This window comes from Ochotona princeps, chromosome 10, assembly GCF_030435755.1.
Source record: "Ochotona princeps isolate mOchPri1 chromosome 10, mOchPri1.hap1, whole genome shotgun sequence".
NCBI lineage: Eukaryota > Metazoa > Chordata > Mammalia > Lagomorpha > Ochotonidae > Ochotona > Ochotona princeps.
This window is the reverse complement of record NC_080841.1, coordinates 32,652,232-32,671,446: the sequence shown is the minus strand read 5'-3', so window position 1 is coordinate 32,671,446 and position 19,215 is coordinate 32,652,232. Positions and strand designations below refer to the sequence as shown.

At 38.7% G+C, this 19,215-nt stretch overlaps 1 protein-coding gene across 4 annotated transcripts in view; it reads left to right on the top strand.

Moving 5' to 3' along the window:
• LOC105942333 (POTE ankyrin domain family member A-like) overlaps positions 1-19,215 on the top strand; it is a 62,258-nt gene that overhangs the window by 31,306 nt on the left and 11,737 nt on the right. For 3 of the 4 annotated variants that reach the window (XM_058669271.1, XM_058669269.1, XM_058669272.1), the window contains 7 exons: positions 170-234; positions 1,061-1,154; positions 7,146-7,266; positions 7,568-7,608; positions 11,820-11,880; positions 14,798-14,826; positions 14,912-14,990. In XM_058669271.1, coding sequence (XP_058525254.1) covers positions 170-234; positions 1,061-1,154; positions 7,146-7,266; positions 7,568-7,608; positions 11,820-11,880; positions 14,798-14,826; positions 14,912-14,990 — 490 coding nt within the window. The remainder of the gene's footprint in view (positions 1-169; positions 235-1,060; positions 1,155-7,145; positions 7,267-7,567; positions 7,609-11,819; positions 11,881-14,797; positions 14,827-14,911; positions 14,991-19,215) is intronic. The other variant, XM_058669270.1, reaches the window with a different exon arrangement.

The window sequence follows — 19,215 nt, the reverse complement described above, 5'->3', positions numbered from 1 at the left end:
AATGTCCATTGCCACAACTCGACTCTGTGGGCACAGCACAAAAATAACCACAACCAAAATGCAAATGAAGCGGGGCTGCTGTGTCCCAATAAAATGAACACCGTTTTCCAGGTAAAATGGGTGTTTTTGTACCATGTGCTAGTAATTGGGTTTTTTCCTTTTGTTATAGTACCAAATTGGACATAAAAAAGTGGTGGCACAAAATTCTCAAACATTAGATGAACGTCTGCAAAGGTAAATTTCCAAGTTCAATGCCAAATAACATCATTTTCTGTAAAGCTCAAGTACCATATGCTATGAAAATTGTATCAATTATGATCATAAATTGATCTATGTAAAGCCAAAGGGAAAAATTTTGGCTTTCAACTACTTTGAATCTCATAGTTTTTGACTGTTATTCCTGAATTTTACATGTGATTCACAGAGTACTCAGAATCACGATACCTTTGCCACATCACTTACTACTCTACTTGCTGAGCCTGTGATTATGAAATAAATTAAAATTTTTTATTGTAAAGATTAAAGAAAAAAAAGAAGTGGTAATTGAAGGAGGGAGGCAAGTTAGAATTTTATCTATGGGATCTGGCGCAGTAGCGTAGCAGCAAAAGTCCTTGCCTTGCGTACACTGGGATCCCATTACAACGCCAGTTCTAATCCCAGTGGCCTCACTTCCCACCCAGCTCCCTGATTGTGGCCTGGGAAAGCAGTGGAAGATGGCCCAAAGCCTTGGGACCCTGCACCCGTGTGGGAGACCCAGAAGAGGCCCCAGGCTCCCGGCTTCAGATTGGTGCAGCTCTGGCCGTAGCAGCTGCTTGGGAGTGAATCCAAGGATAGAAGATCTTTCTGTCTTTCCTCCTCTCTGTATATCTGACTTTGCAATAAAAGCAAAATAAATAAATCTTAAAAAAAGAATTGTATCTATGAAATACATGAAATCTGTTCTCATATTAATAAAATTGTTAAAGGAATTTACATCATAACACCTCTTCATGTCTTTCATAAATTTTGTGTTCTTATAAATTGATCTTTGAGAATAATTATTTCAAAATATACATTGCAGGCTCCAAGCTGCAAACCATGTTTTGAAAATTACAATAGAAAAACAAGCACACAGTGTCAAACAGCTAAGGAAAGAACTATTGATTCCAAGTTCTGTAAGTCAATCCTTCTATTTGTCATATTGAAAGGACTAGGGGGAGACTAAGAATACTTTAGATACAAAATTTATTGCATCCATATAGATACTATAAAGTATGAAAATTCTCCCAGCTTCCAAGAGGAAAATGCCTCAATTGCTAAAATAAAAAATTTTAATAAGATTTTAATTACCACATTCTGTTTCTCTTTTCAGCCATGGATGGGCATGAGGGTTATTTCCAGCTTTTGGCTGCTATGTGTAATGCTGTGATAGTTTTATACAGCAATCACTTGCTTGCCCATATATATGTATGGAGAAAGAGAAATCTTGCATTCTCTGGGTCACTTCAGAATGGTGACAGCAGTCATAGCCAGGTAAAGACAAAAAACAGGCACTAGGGACTACATCTTCTCCCACGTGGGTTTGCAAGGCCTCAAGTACATCAGCTACCATCTACTGCCTTTCCAGAAGCATCAGCAAGAACTTGGTTCAGCACGGCAGCCAGACCTCAGACCTGCAGAGCAAGGTGGCATGCCATCATTGCAAGCAACAGCTTAACCCACTGCATTACAATGCCGGCCCCTAGTTATTAGTTTAAGTCACACAGTAGCTGGAATGCAGTTGCAGGATGCAGGTATACCTTCCAGAGATCTAGAACATTTCTGTTGACTGCTCTTTCTCATTCCTTAAGAAACATGAAAGGGTTGTTTTTTCCTGGATGAAATAGAGTAGTTCCACCTTTTTAGCATGCTTCCCATATATATGATATGACAGTGTGTTAATGAGAAGTTTTTCATGCATGAGAATGCCAGGAAATAATACCTTAGATAAATGCCATGTGGAAATATGTTAAGAAATTATATGTTCATAAATGTGTGACACTACCCAATAGGTGTTAAACTTGTTCAAAAGTAATATGAGATTTTCTGTAAATTCCCATAGAAATTATGAGTGTGGCATAGAATTATCATGTACTTTTAAGTTTACTTTATAAATCGAAAGTTAGTAAGAAATAACTTTCTGGGGCCAGAATTATGGTACAGTAGGTAAAACCTCTGCCTGCAACACCAGCATTCCATATGGGCACTAGTTTGTGTTCCAGTTGCTACACTTCCCATCCAGTCCCCTGCTAATAGCCATATCTGGGCCCCTGCAACCCACATGGGAGACATGGTTGAATCTCCCGGCCATCTGGGGAGTAAAACAATCTGTAGATGATGTCTTCCTCGGTCTCTTCCCCACCCCACCCTGTTAGTCTTTCAAATAAATAATCCTCAAAAAAAGAAGGGAAAATCTTTAAGCCAATTCAACAAAATGCAACAGAATTTGGGAAAAAAAATCTACAGTTACATGAACGGTTACAGAACCTACATATGTTTATTTCATGTATTTCAGAATAAATTATATAGGAACTTTGTCATTTTTCTGCAAAAGGAAATTGTTATGATTAGTTTTACAATTTATTTAAAAACAATGTTTTCTTCCTTTTCAATTAATATCATAAACTTTGAAGTTTTCCTGTGCATTTCACATGCTCATTTAAATGAATAAAATTCAGTGCCCCCATAGTATAGTCCCAGAGTATAGTATCAACTTTAGGTCATTTTTGTTACTCTGAAATAACCCTGTATCACTTATCCATTAGCCCTTCAGTGCTTTTCTCTTCCCCTGGTCCTAGGAAACCCCCAATCTGTATCTGGCCTGCTCTGGACATTTCATATAGAGTCCCACAGTAAACTATCTTTTGTGACTGCATTCTTTCACTTACCACATTGTTTTCAGGGTCATTCATGTTGTGGTAGCTATCAGTATTTTTTTTTTAGATTTATTTTATTTTTATTGGAAACTGAGATATACAGAGAGGAAGAGAGACAGAAAGGAAGATCTTCCATTCGATGATTCACTCCCCAAACGGCCGCAACAGCTGGAGCTGTGCTGGGTCCCAAGGCTTTGGGTCGTCCTCGACTGCTTTCGAGGCCACAAGCAGGGAGCTAGACGGGAAGTGGGGCTGCCGGGATTATAATTGGTGCCCATAAGGGATCCCAGCATGTGCATAGTAAGGACTTTAGCTGCTAGGCTGCTGTGCTAGGCCCTATCAGTATTTTTTTTATTTCATATTATCTATTGTAGAGTAGAAAGAAATTTTGTTCCGTGGATTATCCACTCATGAGTTATTGAACTTTGGGGCTTGTTTGTAGTTCTTTTATTAGTATGAATAATACTGCCATGAACAATTCGTTTCCATGTGGTTGTGTGGACAGAAAGTTTCCCTTCTCTACATCATTGCATTGTGTCAGACTCTGAGTATGTTGGGCCTCGTAAGCCCATCTCTCCACCTTTACGCATGCTGCTTGTTCTGTTAGCTTCTGCTCATGTACTCACTATTTTAGACTCAGCTCAAACTTTGCTTTACCTCAGTAAGCTATTGTTGTTGTAATGCTTTTGACTTTACAGGCCTGACTATTTTCAGTTCTTAGCATCTTGTCTGTACAGAATCATCTAGCCACTAATTTTATATTGTGTTACTTATTCATTCATTTATTCATTTATGTCATGCTAGATCATCTTGTCTGGATATTAATTTGCTTCGGGGAAGATGTATGCATGTCACTTAACCTCTGAAAGCTTGACAATATTTTGAAAGGCCTTGAGATGAATTAATTACATAATAAATTTTCTTTGTGACTGATACAGGCATGTGAATAAAGATTTAAAAGAAAGTGTTTACAGGCACTTCCAGTAGCTGATTGTGTAATTGAAAGTATAAACCCTGTAAAAGAGAATTTATCTAAAAAATACTCATGTTTTACTGCATAACAGTATAAATGTTTTCTTTTCTTACAAGCCAGACCACAACTGGTATATATTCATTTCAAAGCTCTTCACCAACCGGAAAGGTATGGCTATAGTTTTTTGATATGCCAAGTCACATAATCTGATTTTCGCCTTGAAGTACTTACTAAAGTACTCCACGGATGAATTGAGGTATTTTATTTTGCCATCCAGTCCTATGTTCTGTGGCTTTCACCTGCCTGTTGGTCATGTAAGGGATGTGCTACCTGTCTTGGGTCCCACTTGTAGGATGAGTTACTGCAGGCTTATTGCAGCAACAATCACAGTGAAGGAAGTGCAGAATACAAAAGGGCTCAGCCCTGTTCCCACATGCCACAGAAGAGGGTTGCTGGAGCTTGTGCCCTGGCCACCTAGTGGTAACCCTGTGCTAAGACATTGGGAACAGTACCTCCTCAAGCTGCAACCTCTGGATTTGGCTTTCAGCTGCTGCTGATGCCAGAACTCAGCAAGCAAACCGGGCATTTCCTACAGCACGAAGGGCAATTCAGTAGAGCTCTGAAGCCAGCTGCTGCATACACAGTGGGCTGCCGTCTGCCCTGTGAAGTGTCTCAGCTCTGGCTCTGTGGCCTTTTGGTGGTGATCAGGCTGCTTATGGTCCTCTGAGAAAGAATGAAGTCTAGCAATAGTGCTTCTGTGAGAGCTCGGGTATGAAGCTATGCAAGAGTGCAGTGTGAGTTCATTGTTTTTGCAACAAGGCAGTTGGTTATATTCCACACTGTGGTTTTTTCCATTTATTTAATTTTTGATGATGTTTACACAGTTAAGAAGGATGCATGCCCATGTTGACCACTGATCGTAGTAGGAAAGGTCAAGGAATGGGTGAAAATGGTTGAGACAACTGTTTCCAATCTCCATTTTTCTTGCTTTATGTGGGGAAGGTGGGGAGAGAAGGGGAGAGGGCTGCTCCAAGCAACCCAAACACATTAGTACCTGGGAATGGGGGGTGCGGCCACCCAATATCATCCCAGCATCCCTGATGTGGAACATGTTCTGAGGGTACTACTTAAGTGGTTTCAATAGTTCTGAGATGCTGTTGATTTGGTTGCTCCATGGTTGAGGAAATCTCATCTTAGAGTCTCCATTCACCCAGATACTCACTGTCAAAGCTAGTTAGGAGAGCTATCCATTTTTTTTCTGCTCTTCATAGTGCTAGATGTCCTCTGCAGGCCTCAATGAACTGGTTGTCATATCTCCTGTGAGCATCTGGGCATGCCGTCTGTTGCACAGGCTTCAACAACCAAAGAGATATGATTCTGACACAGGCACTCTACAGTCAGATTACAGATTCTGTGATTTTCCCTGTGGTTGGAGTTCTGGGTACAGTGGTCCAGTAGAGGGGGGTCCACAAAGAAACCTCACCAGAGGCGACCCCAGACTTGACCCTTGTGTGTGCCAGCCAGTGTGGGGTCTGGTTTAGTCTATCACCCAAATTAGCCTGTACACACACACACACACACACACACACACACACACACACACACACACACACTGGTAGTTGCAGTTGCTGGCTCAGTGCTGTCCCCAGCTCCATCTCATAGACAAACCAATGGATGCCACAGACCAGCCCATCCTTGCCCACCACACACTCTGCCCTCATACACACCAGTGGGTACTACAGCTTAGCTGATGCACCCCCCAGTAGACCCCACCAGATCTGCTCCCATCCATAGTTCCTGCGTATGCTGGTGTGTGTCCCAGACTTGTCCTGTATCCCATTTGGCTTTTGTACACATCAGTACATGTTGGAGCCTAGCTCAGCCTAGCCAACCCCACTATCTAGCTCACACTCATACCAGTGGCTGCCACTGCCTGTCCAGCCAGGCCCAGCCCCAGCCCTAGTTGCCATGCTCACCTGTGGGAGCTGCAGTCCATCAGAGAAGTGCTCATATTTCCCTACTATCCCCACTCCCAGCCCAGGATCTTGCACTTGCCAGGTGGTTCTGCAGTCTTGTCTGAGAGGACTTGCCCCCTTTCCCAGCACTTGCCAGCTGATGCTGCGGCAAAGCCCAAGCAGCCTGTACTTACTCTGTCTCTTGCAGACACCAGTGGATATGGTCACTTAGCCTAGTTTAGCTCACATGCAGGCCAGCAGGTGTTATAGCCCTGCCCAGCCTGGTCTGCCCCTGGTCCCAGCTGTCTGACTACTGCTTTTTTAAGGTGGGTTAAAATCCAGTGAGGATTTTGGAATTCTTTAGTTAGGGCTGTTGGTGTGCAGTGGTGGGGGTGGGAGCACAGAGCCTTTTGCTTACAGTTTCTCTGCAAGATGGCGTCCCCCTGGCCAGAGACACAGGATAAAAGCCTGCAGTGTACTTTGTTCCTCCTCCTCCTCTCTGTGCCCGGTTTCTGAGAGCCTGTGCTGTTGAGAGTCCTCCATACTGCACAGCGGAAGCTTTTCCTCAGTCTTCTGAAAACCCAATCCTTTGTTGTTGGTACTCTTCTGTGGTGGAGGCAGGCACGAGGCCTACTCAAGCCATCTTTATTCTCTCATCTCTCCTGGACATCATTATATTTTTCAGTATTTGAGAATGAGCAGGATTTACAAAATAGAGCAGCTACGATCATAGCCATTTTTATGTTCTCACTTGTGCAAAAGCTCATGAGAAAGTGACTGCCTGGCACATTTTAGAAGTTAAATAACTCTTATTTGTCTGTTGTTATTTAAAGTCTCGCTCCTTGTTGAAAGTATTCATCAATTGAAAAAGAGTTGAAAAACTTACCTTACTAAAGCTTTTATATGTGTCTCTATGTCGTTCCCAAGAAATGCATTCCAATTGTTCTGCTGGCTTTGGAGCTCCTGATTTGCCATCTGGAATCCCTTTTGCTCATGTTGCTCTGTCTAGAATGCTCTTTTTGCATTTTTTTGCACTTGATCATCCAAAGTGTGGCCTTGTCTTTGCAGAGTTTCCTAAGCTTCCAAGATTGAATTGTGAATTCTCTCATTGTTGCCCATACTATCTTACTGACTTCAGTGGTTGAAATGATCAATTACATAGTTTTGTACTTGCTTGTTTTCCTAAATCTCTACCACAATTGAACATAGGGCAGAATGTGCCTTATGTTTAACTTCAGAACAGGTATGCCTAGAGCATGGAAGACATAATGTCTTACTGATTGAGTGGTCCAAAATGAATATTTGCTTTTTTTCTTCCCATAGGAAGATGTTTTAGACTCTGCAAGTAAAAGCAGTGAAATTCATATCATAGAAAGAGCTCCAGAAAATCCACCTCTGATGTATGAATTAACTCCTATTAATAGATTCGATGATGATGTAAGTGGTAAGTGGATATTTATCAAAATTTCTATGTAGATGCTGTGGCATGAACTGAAATGTATAGCTCTGAATTTAACATGTTTCATTTTCAGTGTTTTACTTTTGCTATCTTTTTGCATATGAACAACCTCTTCCTGAAACTGCTTCAGACCTGTGAAATTCTTTCTTGTTGTGCTTAGATTTTACTGAAATATTTGTGAATGGAGATTGTCCTGTTTTATATATATATATATTGATTTCAGTTATAAATGTTCTGATTTGTCAATCTGTAACTTTTTGCATATATATTATATTATCTACCTTAGGATCAGAAGATGAGGGAGTAGAAACAGCAGACACTTCTGAGGTACTGTCTCTGGTTATGATTTGTAAATCTAAGAGTGGGGTGATAAAATGTAGAAGTGGTGTTTGCCTTTTTTTCTCTACCTTTTAAAAATTATTTGAGGAACAGAGCCACAGAGAAATCAGAGTTTCCATACAGCAGTTAACACCCCAAATTCCTGCAGTGATTGGTGCAGGGCAAAGTCAAGTCAGTAGAGAAGAGCTTGGGAGTCATTCCAGGGCTCCTTGTGGGTGGCATAAATGCAAGGACTTGAGCCACAACTAGCTGCCCACCAGGAGGGAGAGGTCCAGTAACAGATCCTAGACATTTTGATGTTGAATGCAGTTGTCCTATTTGCCATGTGAGCTGCTAGGGCAAACAGCTGTGAGGTAGGCTTTGACTTTTTTTTATCACCTCTGGATGTAAACTATGTCTGCATAATAGGAAATAATCCTTACATTTCATCACAATTCATTATAATATCAGTAATCTCCTGCCAAATCAGTACAGTTCCATTCAAGATTCATTTCATGTAGCCCAGTGTAAAAATAAGAAAAAAAACCAATAAGACATAGATATAAGTCAAAGAATCAGTTTGCCTTTACATTACACTTGCCCTGAAATGTAAAAAATTATTCCAGCTGAACCAGTGCCAAATGTAGGAATCTATGTTATCTATAGATGTTTGTCAATCTGATGAATTTTTAAGAGAATTGTTACAGAATCTACTCTTTTCTCCACTTACATAATATCTGGCAATGCAATATATTATGGCTGTATTTTGATTGCCAGCTATAAATCTGTAAGAAATATTTAAGTACAAGGATAAGCATTGGGAATTGTTTAAATATGTTTGAGTGTAAGAAAGAATATGGTTTCATGATGTTTCCATGAAAAGAAACAATTTTTGAAAAAAAGATGATTTTTTTGTTCTCTTATGTTAGTGTTTTTGTTTGTTTTTACTGTGGTGAAAACAGGGAAGGATATAGAAATAATCTGATCTCTTGGGTTCAAACAGGCTTTGCATACTGGTGTTTCATCGAAGTCAAGATAGCATGCTGCTCTGTCAGTTACTATGAAGTCTTGGAAAAAGCACTATGCCAAACACACATTACTAATACATGCCTTTTAATTTGCAGTTTGACAATTCATACTTTTATGTAACAAATATTGCAATAAAGTTGCATAAGTCTCATAACCCTCCCCCCAAATGTTATTTTACTGTCGCATTCTTGTGCATTACTATCATAATATGCATATTAATGGTACTAATATTTACCATGTAGTTATAAGGGTGAAAAAGATTATAAACTATAAGTTATTGTGTATACACACACACACACATACATATATATATATATATATATACTTTAAGACAAAGGGGGTAATAGTGGTATTCAGTGAACAAACTAAAGGTACCTTGAAAAACCTGAAGGATGATGGGAGGCAACAATGCCAAGGAAAGAATGGTGGAAGTTGAAGAGAGCAAGTGGAGTACTGTTATTGGAAGTTTCCTATAGAAACATATTGCTTTGATACATGAAACCTTTTTGATTAAGTTTTTAAAATATGGTAGCACATAGGCATTTCTCTTCAAATATTGAAAATATTGCAAATTACTTTCCTTGGCATTGCTGGTGTCGCACTAAATAATTCAGGAAATTGGAAAGCTAGTACCACTGCAATACTTGAGAAGTAATTATTCTCTAGTACTACAGCAATATTTTATATGTTTTCTATGTCTTGAAAGAAATATTGATATACAGAATTGAAAAATAGATCAATTTGATTGGAAACATAATCTATTTCCCCCGTGTAGATGGCTAAGTCCTACCTACACAAGCCACCACATTCTGCTTCTCTGTATCTGTGTTTGTAGGAAGCTGGAATCAAGAGCTGGAGTCTAGAATTAAACACAGGCACTCACACATTGGACATAGTCTTTTTAAAAAAGATTTATTTTTATTGGACAGTCAGATACGCAGAGAGGAGGAGAGACAGAGAGGGGAGATCTTCCATCTGCTGATTCGCTCCCCAAGTGGCCACTATGGCTAGAGCTGAGCCAATCCGAAGCCAGGAACCAGGAGCCTTTTCTGGGTCTCCTGCAGGGGTGCAGTGGAGAAATCGTCATCAACATGTTTTTTTAAAAAAAATATCATCTGTAGAAAGTAAAATGTGCAGCTGGGTGCCTGGTATGTGTTATAAGCTTATTAAATACATATTCTTCTCTTTTTAAAATTTACAATACCATCCTGACAATATTTATTAGTTGCCAAAGAATTGCACAGAATATCTCATACAAGATTTGCACACTGTGTTTTTTTTTTTTTGGTTTTTTTTTTTTAAAGATTTATTTTTATTACAAAGTCAGATATACAGAGAGGAGGAGAGACAGAGAGGAAGATCTTCCGTCTGATGATTCACTCCCCAAGTGAGCCGCAACGGGCCGGTGCTGCGCCGATCTGATGCCGGGAACCAGGAACCTCTTCCGGGTCTCCCACGCGGGTGCAGTATCCCAAAGCTTTGGGCCGTCCTCGACTGCTTTCCCAGGCCACAAGCAGGGAGCTGGATGGGAAGTGGAGCTGCTGGGATTAGAACCAGCGCCCATATGGGATCCCGGGGTGTTCAAGGCGAGGACTTTTGCTGCTAGACCACTCTGCCAGGCCCTGCACACTGTGTTTTAAACATAGCATAAAGAAAAAAGTTCCTTACTATTTTCTCACTTCAGTTGATCATTTGCTTTAAATAACTGTTATTTGAAATAATATTTAGAGGACAAGCATCTGGTCCAGCATTTAAGATCTTAGGTGCCAGGAGTGCACATCACACTGTTTCAGTTCACATCCCAGCTCCTTGTTCAGTTCCAGTTTGCTGCTAACAGGCACCCTGTTAGGCAACAGGTGACAGCTAGTGTATTACGTTCCTGCTATGTCCATCCAAGATCAGGATTGTGTTCCTGGTTCCCAGCTTCAGGGTTGCCCATTGTGGGCTTTAGGAAAGTGAACTAATGAATGGATGAGCTCTGTCTCTAAATCAATCTTTCTCTAACTTTGAGTCTCAAATAATAAAATAAGCTTGGAAATTTCCAAGTCATTGTATCCATAAAATGGAACAGCTTCTGGATTGATGTGTCTATATCAATATGACATATTTTGCAATGTCTTCTCATGCCAAATATGTATTTTAACACTAAAAATCATCTTTAGAAGTGTGTTTAGATATTTAACTCTGCATTACATATAGCAAGTACACTTACTATAAAGTATATTTTTATAATGTTTTCTTGTTTCTCGGGGAATGCAATGTGGAATTGAGTAGGGAAGCCATTTCCTCATTAAAATATGCACATTAGTTTTTCATCCATGATAATGTTTCTTCTGGCCCTCCATGCTCAGTTTACAGAGCCAATAAATGTTAAAGGTAAGTTTGATCTCAGGAGTGGATAATTTGATTTTCAACTTGTGCTTCTCTCAATTTTGTGTAAATTCTTTTTTAAATGGAGAAATTCAGATCAGCAGTTATGGTGCAGTAGCACAGGCCACTGCTCAAGTACTTATTTGAGTCCCAGCCATTCTCTTTTTGATCCAGATTTTTGTTAATGCTCCTGAAAGATGATGGAAGATGCCTCTAGGGCTTGTGTTTTTGTCACTCATGTGGGAAACTGCGATAGTATTCCTGGTTCCTGTTTTCCAGGCCTAGACCTGGCTTTTGCAGCCCTTTCTGGAGTGAATCAACAGATAGAAGCTCTGTCTCTTTTTTTTCCTACCAACCTCACCCACCCCCATCACTCTGCCTTGCAAATAAATTAAATAAAAATTAATAATTTTAAAAATGATAAATTTGGGTCCGGCACCAAGGATCCCATATGGGTGCCGGTTCATGTCCCAGCTGTTCCACTTCCCCTCCAGCCCCCTGCTTGTGGCCTGGAAAAGTAGTAGAGGACAGGCCAAAGCCTTGGGACCCTATATCCATGTGGGAGGCCAAGAAGAGGTTTCTGGCTTCAGATTGCCTCTGCTGCATCCATTGCAGCCACTTGAGGAGTGAACCAGTGAATGGAAGAAGATTTTTCTCTCTGTCTCTCCTTCTCTCTGCATATCTGCATTTCCAATGAAAAATAAATAAAATCTTTAAGAAAAAAATAAACTCTGCTCTTCTCTTAAAACATAATTGGGAAGCCTTTAGCTGGCCCATTATTGACAATGATTTTAACAAAGTATTTTCAAAATCCTCTGCAGCAGTTTGCTAAATCTGAACTGGAAGATAAAAGACAGGACAGCATAAAAATAGAAGAAGGAGGTAAGAACTGTATTTTTTGAAGAGTCACTTGATAGAATATAATTAAAATATGAGTATAAATACATTTTTATAGACAAAGTCACCAATTGAATTCACAGTAAGGAAAAAAAACGAAATTGTAATAAGTTGTGTATTCTTCTAGTTATCTCCTAGTTGTATATTACATTATGAGTGTCCTTGAGGGGGATGAATAATTAGTTCCATTTTAGTGTAAACTATTATCTGAATACACCCAGGAAATAAGTGTAAAGACAAGAGTGAAAAAGAAATAATAAGAATTGGAAAATGTGATAAGTACAGAAAGTAAATAAATTGAAGGAGATCTAGGTAGTGGGGGGTAAAAAGTTAAATAATTTGTAGATGGTCAGCCAACTATGCAGATAAACCAATGTTGTATAAGATGTTGTTACTTTATGGGATACTATTATAAAGGGCAAACTTGAATTGGAAAAACTAGATATTAGTTACGGGGATAAGAAGTCTTGGGGAAATAAGAGGGCTGAACTTAGGGTTCGATGGGGAAAAGGGTAAGTAGGGGAAAGGAATGGGGACGCTGACTCAGTAAAGCCTGAAGCTGCTCAAACTGGGAAGAACAGGGGACCTTGTTCAATGTGCACTTTATACCTTACTGGACGTGGGATTCTGCATTTCTGTGAAGCTCTAGGGTGATGTGCACAGTGAGCCTACTCCGAGAAGCAAGGATATGGGTTTCCCTTTAGGAAAATGTGGAAGAAGAACCTTTGCAAGAGTTTAAGAACTCATGAGGTGGAGGGAAAGCCTGGTTTTGATTTACTAGCATGTTTCTAGCCAGAGAGAAAGGCACAAAGAAGAGACAGAAATTATAGATGTAAATACTAGTGCTAAATATAGAGAAAGGAAAAGGTGTGGCTAAACCATAAAAAGGAATGTTGATGGGGAGGAATGTAGACCACAGATTCAGAGATTATGCTAAGGAAATGGGAATTGTGAATGGGGAAGTTAGAAGGAAAGAAAGAAGTGCTAGGGAAATTTGGAATTAGCTTTGAAGAAACGTGAGACAATTCACTTCAAGTGCCTTCAGCATCTTCCCACTGAGATCAAGTCATTGCTACTCCAGAGATGACTGGACCAGGATGTGTGCTAGCAATGGGAACAAGTATAGACGCTCACATCCTCTCCAAAGCTCTCCAGCAGGAATGACAGTACATAGGTCTTAGAGATTCAAATGAGCTTCGTTTGAAAATTGAAGCATTGCCTTCTATTACTATAGGTAATTTTTATAAGGTAGCTGTGTTATAAAAATTAAAAGACTTTTCAAATTATTTTTTGGGAACAAAACATACCCTGGAGGTCATATCTTCCATGCCAACATAGTTTGCAATAAGTATTGCGCGGATGTTGAAACATAACATGACGGCAATAATTTGTGGCAGTCTGATCTTTTTCCTTTTAATGAAGAAACTTAAATATTGCCATGTTATTACAACACCATTTGTTAGATAGTTTTTATGTACTCTCTTGCATCAGGGTATCAAGAAGAATTCTGTTACCTTAAACTAGCTGTGTGGATACTGAGTTGTTGATTGAGCCACACCTTGAGATTCCTGCATCACATAACAGAGTACCTGGTTGAGATATTTATAACCCTGCGCTCTGGTCCAACATTTGCTAATGTGCCTTGAAGGAAGTGGACAATGGCCCAAATACTCGGGATCCTGCAGTTCATGGGCAAGATCTAGATTTAATTGCAGGTTCCTGGCTTCAACCTCACCTAAAAACCTGCATATTTTGGGTATTCGGGGAGTGAACCAATGGATAGAATCTATCTGTCCCTCTGTCCTTTCCTTTCTGTCATTCTGTATTTCCAAAATACTACAATTCATTGTAAAAAGGTAGCTAAACTGGGAGATACTTGAAGTATAAGCATACTAGTAACCGATATGGATATGTCTATTATTAATATCTATTCTTTTACAAGTGTAATGTCCGAGTTGGTCATTTCATAAGAATTTCTCAACTAAATATGTACTTCCTACATAAGAGGAAATGAAAAATGTAGTAGTGTACTGGGCTGAATGATTCTCATGCGTTCCAGGGAAGGTATGCTCTTGCTTCTACCATCAGCCTTCATACGTCTCCTCATGGGGCAATTATTTTTTCCTTTGATTAATGGTCACCTTTCTCCCCAGTATTCAGCTTGCCCATATCAGTGTATGTGCACTGTTCTATTTACAGTCATCTAAGACATCAGCATGCTTTTGAAATGTAACTGCAGGTTTTGTTAAACACAAGCCTATTTTTCAGTTCTTTTGAGAACCTTAGCTATATTAACCATAATTGTGCAGACTTGTGAGATCTAGTGGAATATCGCAGTTCAAATTCAGGGGCCAGGGAATATCTAGCTCAGGTATCCACAAAATCACGTGGTCTGGCCCTGCCAAGGTATCTGCAGGCAAGACTCAAAACTAAGCCCATCTATGGAAGCCTCATTTTTTTAGCTGATAATTTTGTATGGCTCACAAATTATGTTATAAACATAGAAATGACCACTGTCAGATGAAAGGCTCTCCTTGCCTACATATAGAGTGCTTACTAATCAAATGTGGATATTCAGCATTTCCCTATCTTTGCCATTATTGCAACTTTGATCATTTATTTTATTAGTCCTTAAGTATGTATATAAGGAGATTGTGAACTACAGTCATTCTGTGTTGTCCAACACCAAGAACTGTTTTGATCTAATTCTGATTTGGATTTTTTCTTTAAAATATTTCTGTCATGTTGCTGTCCTAACATAACGTGCATACACAAGTCTCCAAACTTAAAATAATAATTTCTTAGCATGAGTATTCAGCTTGGTAAGAATCACTCTGCACTAACATTTTGTAGCTCCAGGCATAATTCATATAATTGATTGCATGTCCTTTTTGCTTTGTAGAAGACCGTGACAAATTTTCCTTTTTAAAGGTAATGACTTTTATACTTTTATCTTGAGTTATGAATTACAAGTTATATGAAGTAATAGATGACTAACCATCTTGTCTCTAAACAGTTCCGCATGTCAGAGTATGCAGCAGATGCTGCTCAGGATCAGTCTATAACAGCAAAGGCCACACAACCACCCAGACAAGGTACATTTGGCAGTACAAGTTTAACTGTGAAAAGAAATGCACTAAAATATCTGAAGTGTCCCCAGTCATCATATTGCAAAATTCTTTTTGTTCAAGTCTGATGGACATCTACATAAATAATGTAGGCATGATTTTTCATACTCTTCTTTGGAAAATATAATTATCAGCCTAAGAGAAAGAATGCTAAAAATTGTAAGTGTTAACTCAGATATCTCTAAATACTTTCATGGTTTGATATTCTGAAGTTTCAAATTTTGAATCCTTATCTGTTTTAGGGATTCACAGTCACTAGTTAAAATAGTAAAAAATTTTCATGTTTTAAAATGCTCTGGAATTCTGATCTTTACCTAAAGCATTATTTGTTAACTTGTCAGGACTTTATTATGCTGATCTTAAGCCAATCTGATGGCCTGATAGATTCTGTGTGTGTGTGTGTGTTTGATTACATAAAAAGGAGAAAAATACTTCATTATTCTTCTGTGATTTCTGGTGGACTCAACATCTTAAAAGTGTGATTCTGAAATAATTTAAGCTTAGGGTCCTTTTATACTATTAAAATTTCTGAAGACTGCAAAAATATTTTGATATTTATTCTATTCAAATTAGAACTAAAAAAATTTAAGTATACGCATTCACATTCATGTATTCCAATAGCCATTAGAAGGATAACCCATTAACCATGAAAACTTGTGGTGTTGTGATGTGTCATTTCTCTGAAAAACTCCACTCTACACTGAAAATGAAATAAGGTAACAAGACAAAATAATATTCAATATTATTCCTTTGTTTTCCTAAACATATATGTTAGGGAACATATATGTTTCTATGTTACACAAAATCTCAGGTCACAATTTAGAACGATCATTTTCAACAGTTTGAAAGGTTTGAGAAAGGTAAATGATAGAGGGAGTTGGTGATAAAGTGACTGTTTAGTTTCATTTCTGTTTCTTGCTTTTTTCCTTCACTTGTCTTAAAAAATTTAAGATGACAGTTTTGACTGAAAAAAAGTGAAAAATTATGTATGTATATGATATATATATTTCAGGTCTCCTAGATTTGGATTTAGACTTACCTTGCTTTTCTCTGAGCACACTTGGTCACTTAAGGCTATTATTTCTAATACAATGATGTTTATTTGGGGCTCAAAATTGAATTCAGATATGTTGATGCATTGAGGAAAAACCATCTCTTTATAGTTAAAGAAACTTTTAACATTCTAAATAGTATATCCATTCGATTTTTTAAATCTCATTTTTTTAAGAATACACACAAAGCTATCATGTATGTTTTTTGTAGCACTTTTTATTAAAGGGAGTATTCACATGGAATTTTATACTTGTTAACACGCATGAAAACAATAAAGTTATTAAAATCTGTAGGAGGAAATACCTCCAAAGCAGATTAAAGCTGAAGCATTAATGCAGCTACAATGTAGCAGTAGGACCAGTATTAAATAAAACAGTGATCAACAGGATGACATTATGATTTAAAATGCATAATGATACTACATAAGCTATCATGTATGTTTAAACGTAAATTGACTTAACATGAATTTCGTTAGTAAAAACTTCATGGCGTGTATAATACTTTTAATAAACAAAGATGTTATTGAATAGCAAGATGTACAATGGAAATAGCTGAATGAATTAAAGCATACTAAAAATCAACATGGAAAAAAAAAGAGATGAGAGTTTAGTAGATACATCTATGTGAATAATGAATATTGGACATGTAAAATACAATAGGCCATTTGGGAGCAGTGCTGTTAGCTAACTATGCCTATAGTTTCTTATCTGTAAAATTAACATTGTATGTCATAGAGTTTATCTGTTTTCTCCAGAGTGGTGACAGTAAGCCACAAGTTTGAAGTTACCAATCTATCCAAGTAATGCTTTTTTTGTTATTTCTTCAAGATCTTGACAGATCTAGCAAACAGTAACACAGACCCCCTAAACTGAGTTCCCTCAACACAGCAGGATGTGAAACAAAGAAACAAAAAACCCCTGTGAAACAAACAAATGAAACAGTTCATGTAGCTGAATATCTTTTATAAAGTAATGATTAGGACCTGGTGCAATAGCCTATCACCTAAAGTCCTTGCCTTGCACGTACCAGGATCCCATGGGCGCCAGTTCTAATTCTGGTGGCCCCGCTCCCTGTCCAGCTCCCTGCTTGTGGCCTGGGAAGGAGCCCAAAGCCTCTCTGTACCTGCATGGGAGACATGGAAGAGGCTCTGGGCTCCTGGCTTCAGATCGGCGCAGACCTGCCGTTGCACCTGCTTGGCAAGTGAATTAATGAACAGAAGATCTTTCTCTCTGTCTCTCCTTCTCTCTGTATCTGACTTTCCGATAAAAATAAATAAATCTTTTTTTAAAAGTAATGATTAGAGTCTGGTTCTCCAGGAATACAGTTTTGGGCTTTTGTTCTTTTAATTCAGAATTGCTGTAGGGATAGCCATAATGTTATGGAGGTCAAGATGCCTTTAGGATTCCTGCATCCCATCCTGGAGGGCTGGGGTTGAGTGCCCCTCTGCTTCTTACTAAGCTTCTTGTTAATGTGCTCCCTTGGGAAGCAGGTCGTTGGTTCCCTGCCATCCAAGTGGGCAGCTGGATGAATTCCAGACTTTTTTCTTTAACTTTGGTTAGTGCAGGCATTTTGGGAGTGAACCAGCAGATGCAAATTTCTCTGTCTCATTCTTTGTGCCATTCCTGCCTTAATAATAAGCATCAGTAAAACTTGAGAACACCACTGTATGACAGGTTCTTTATTCATAAATATTTATGGGAACATTGTCTCAGTTCAAGTCCTCATCATGTGTAATGGGCATACTTATGTCATCCTCCCTACAGCACCTAGAATGGTCACTCTCCAGCTATGACATGACCTTGAGCTCTTCAAAACATTAATGGCCAAACATGCTTAAGTACATATAAGGATTTCAAAATCTATCCTGTTGAATTCTATGTCTTTAGCCTTTTGCTGTCTGCCCTTTCTCTGACATTATTGAACTGCCTGATGTTGACCCCTGTTTTATAGGAAAATCTATCCACAAAGTGTTGCTTCTTTGCCTCTCTAGCTTCTAATGTCAGCCTTTAAGTGTTATCTTAGGTGTGAAGTGTAGAAAATTTCATCATTGTCACATTTATTTTCATGCTTCAGTTCCCAATCACTACACTTAGGAGGAACTCAATAAATAGTTATTAAGTAAAATAAAGACTGATTATGCTATGTTGATGTAAAAGATTGCCTCACATAGTCTGGGATCAAGTTGGGTAGACATGAAGTACAATAATTTATAGTTTCCATGGTAAGATTTAGTATTCAAATCAATATCTTTCTTTTTTAAAGATTTATTTATTTTTATTGCGAAGTCAAATATGTAGAGAGAGGAGGAAAAACAGAGAGGAAGATCTTCCATCCAATGATTCACCTCCCAAGTGACCGCAATGGCCAGAGCTGAACCAATCCAAAGCCAGGAACCAGGAGCTCTTCCAGGTCTCCCAAGTGGGTGCAGGGCCCCAAGGCTTTGGGCCATTCTCGACTGCTTTCCCAGGTCACAAGCAGGGAGCTGGATGGGAAGCGGGGCCTCCGGGATTAGAACCGGGCATCCGTGTGGGATCCTGGTGCATTCATGTTGAGGACTTTAGTTGCTAGGCCACCGCACCAGGCCCCAAATCAATATCTTTCTAAGGTAGCCCTAGGAAAGAGACACATGTCTCCTTGAGGAAAATACCAATAATTAAGGAATACTTCCTATCACGAGCTAAATCTTAAAAAAGAAAAGGAAATTTTCTGTAGAGGAAATCCTTCAACCAGAAGGAGTTTGTACGCTGATAAAGGTGTAATAAGCCTGATTGTGGAACATGAACAATGAACAATCTGGTTTGCATGTTATTAAAAAGGTATTGCTATGAGATAGAAAATAGTGCACAGTATGAGTTTATGTGTGTCTCTTGTGTATTTAAATTTTGCTTCTGACAGTTTTAGTATTCATGTTGAAGGGTAGAATCTGCAAATGGTGGAATAAACTTTGGGTCTGTAACATGTATATCTCCCTACATATTTTATTCACATTTTGAACATTCCTAAGTATGTTTAGGTATACATTCAGTTAGAGAGTAAGCTTAAGTTAAACTTTCAGTTGATAAAGATAAAAATGTAATTACTACCTTCTTAATAAAAACTGTAGTTTCATTTAAAGGTACTATGTAGTGCATTTAAGTGT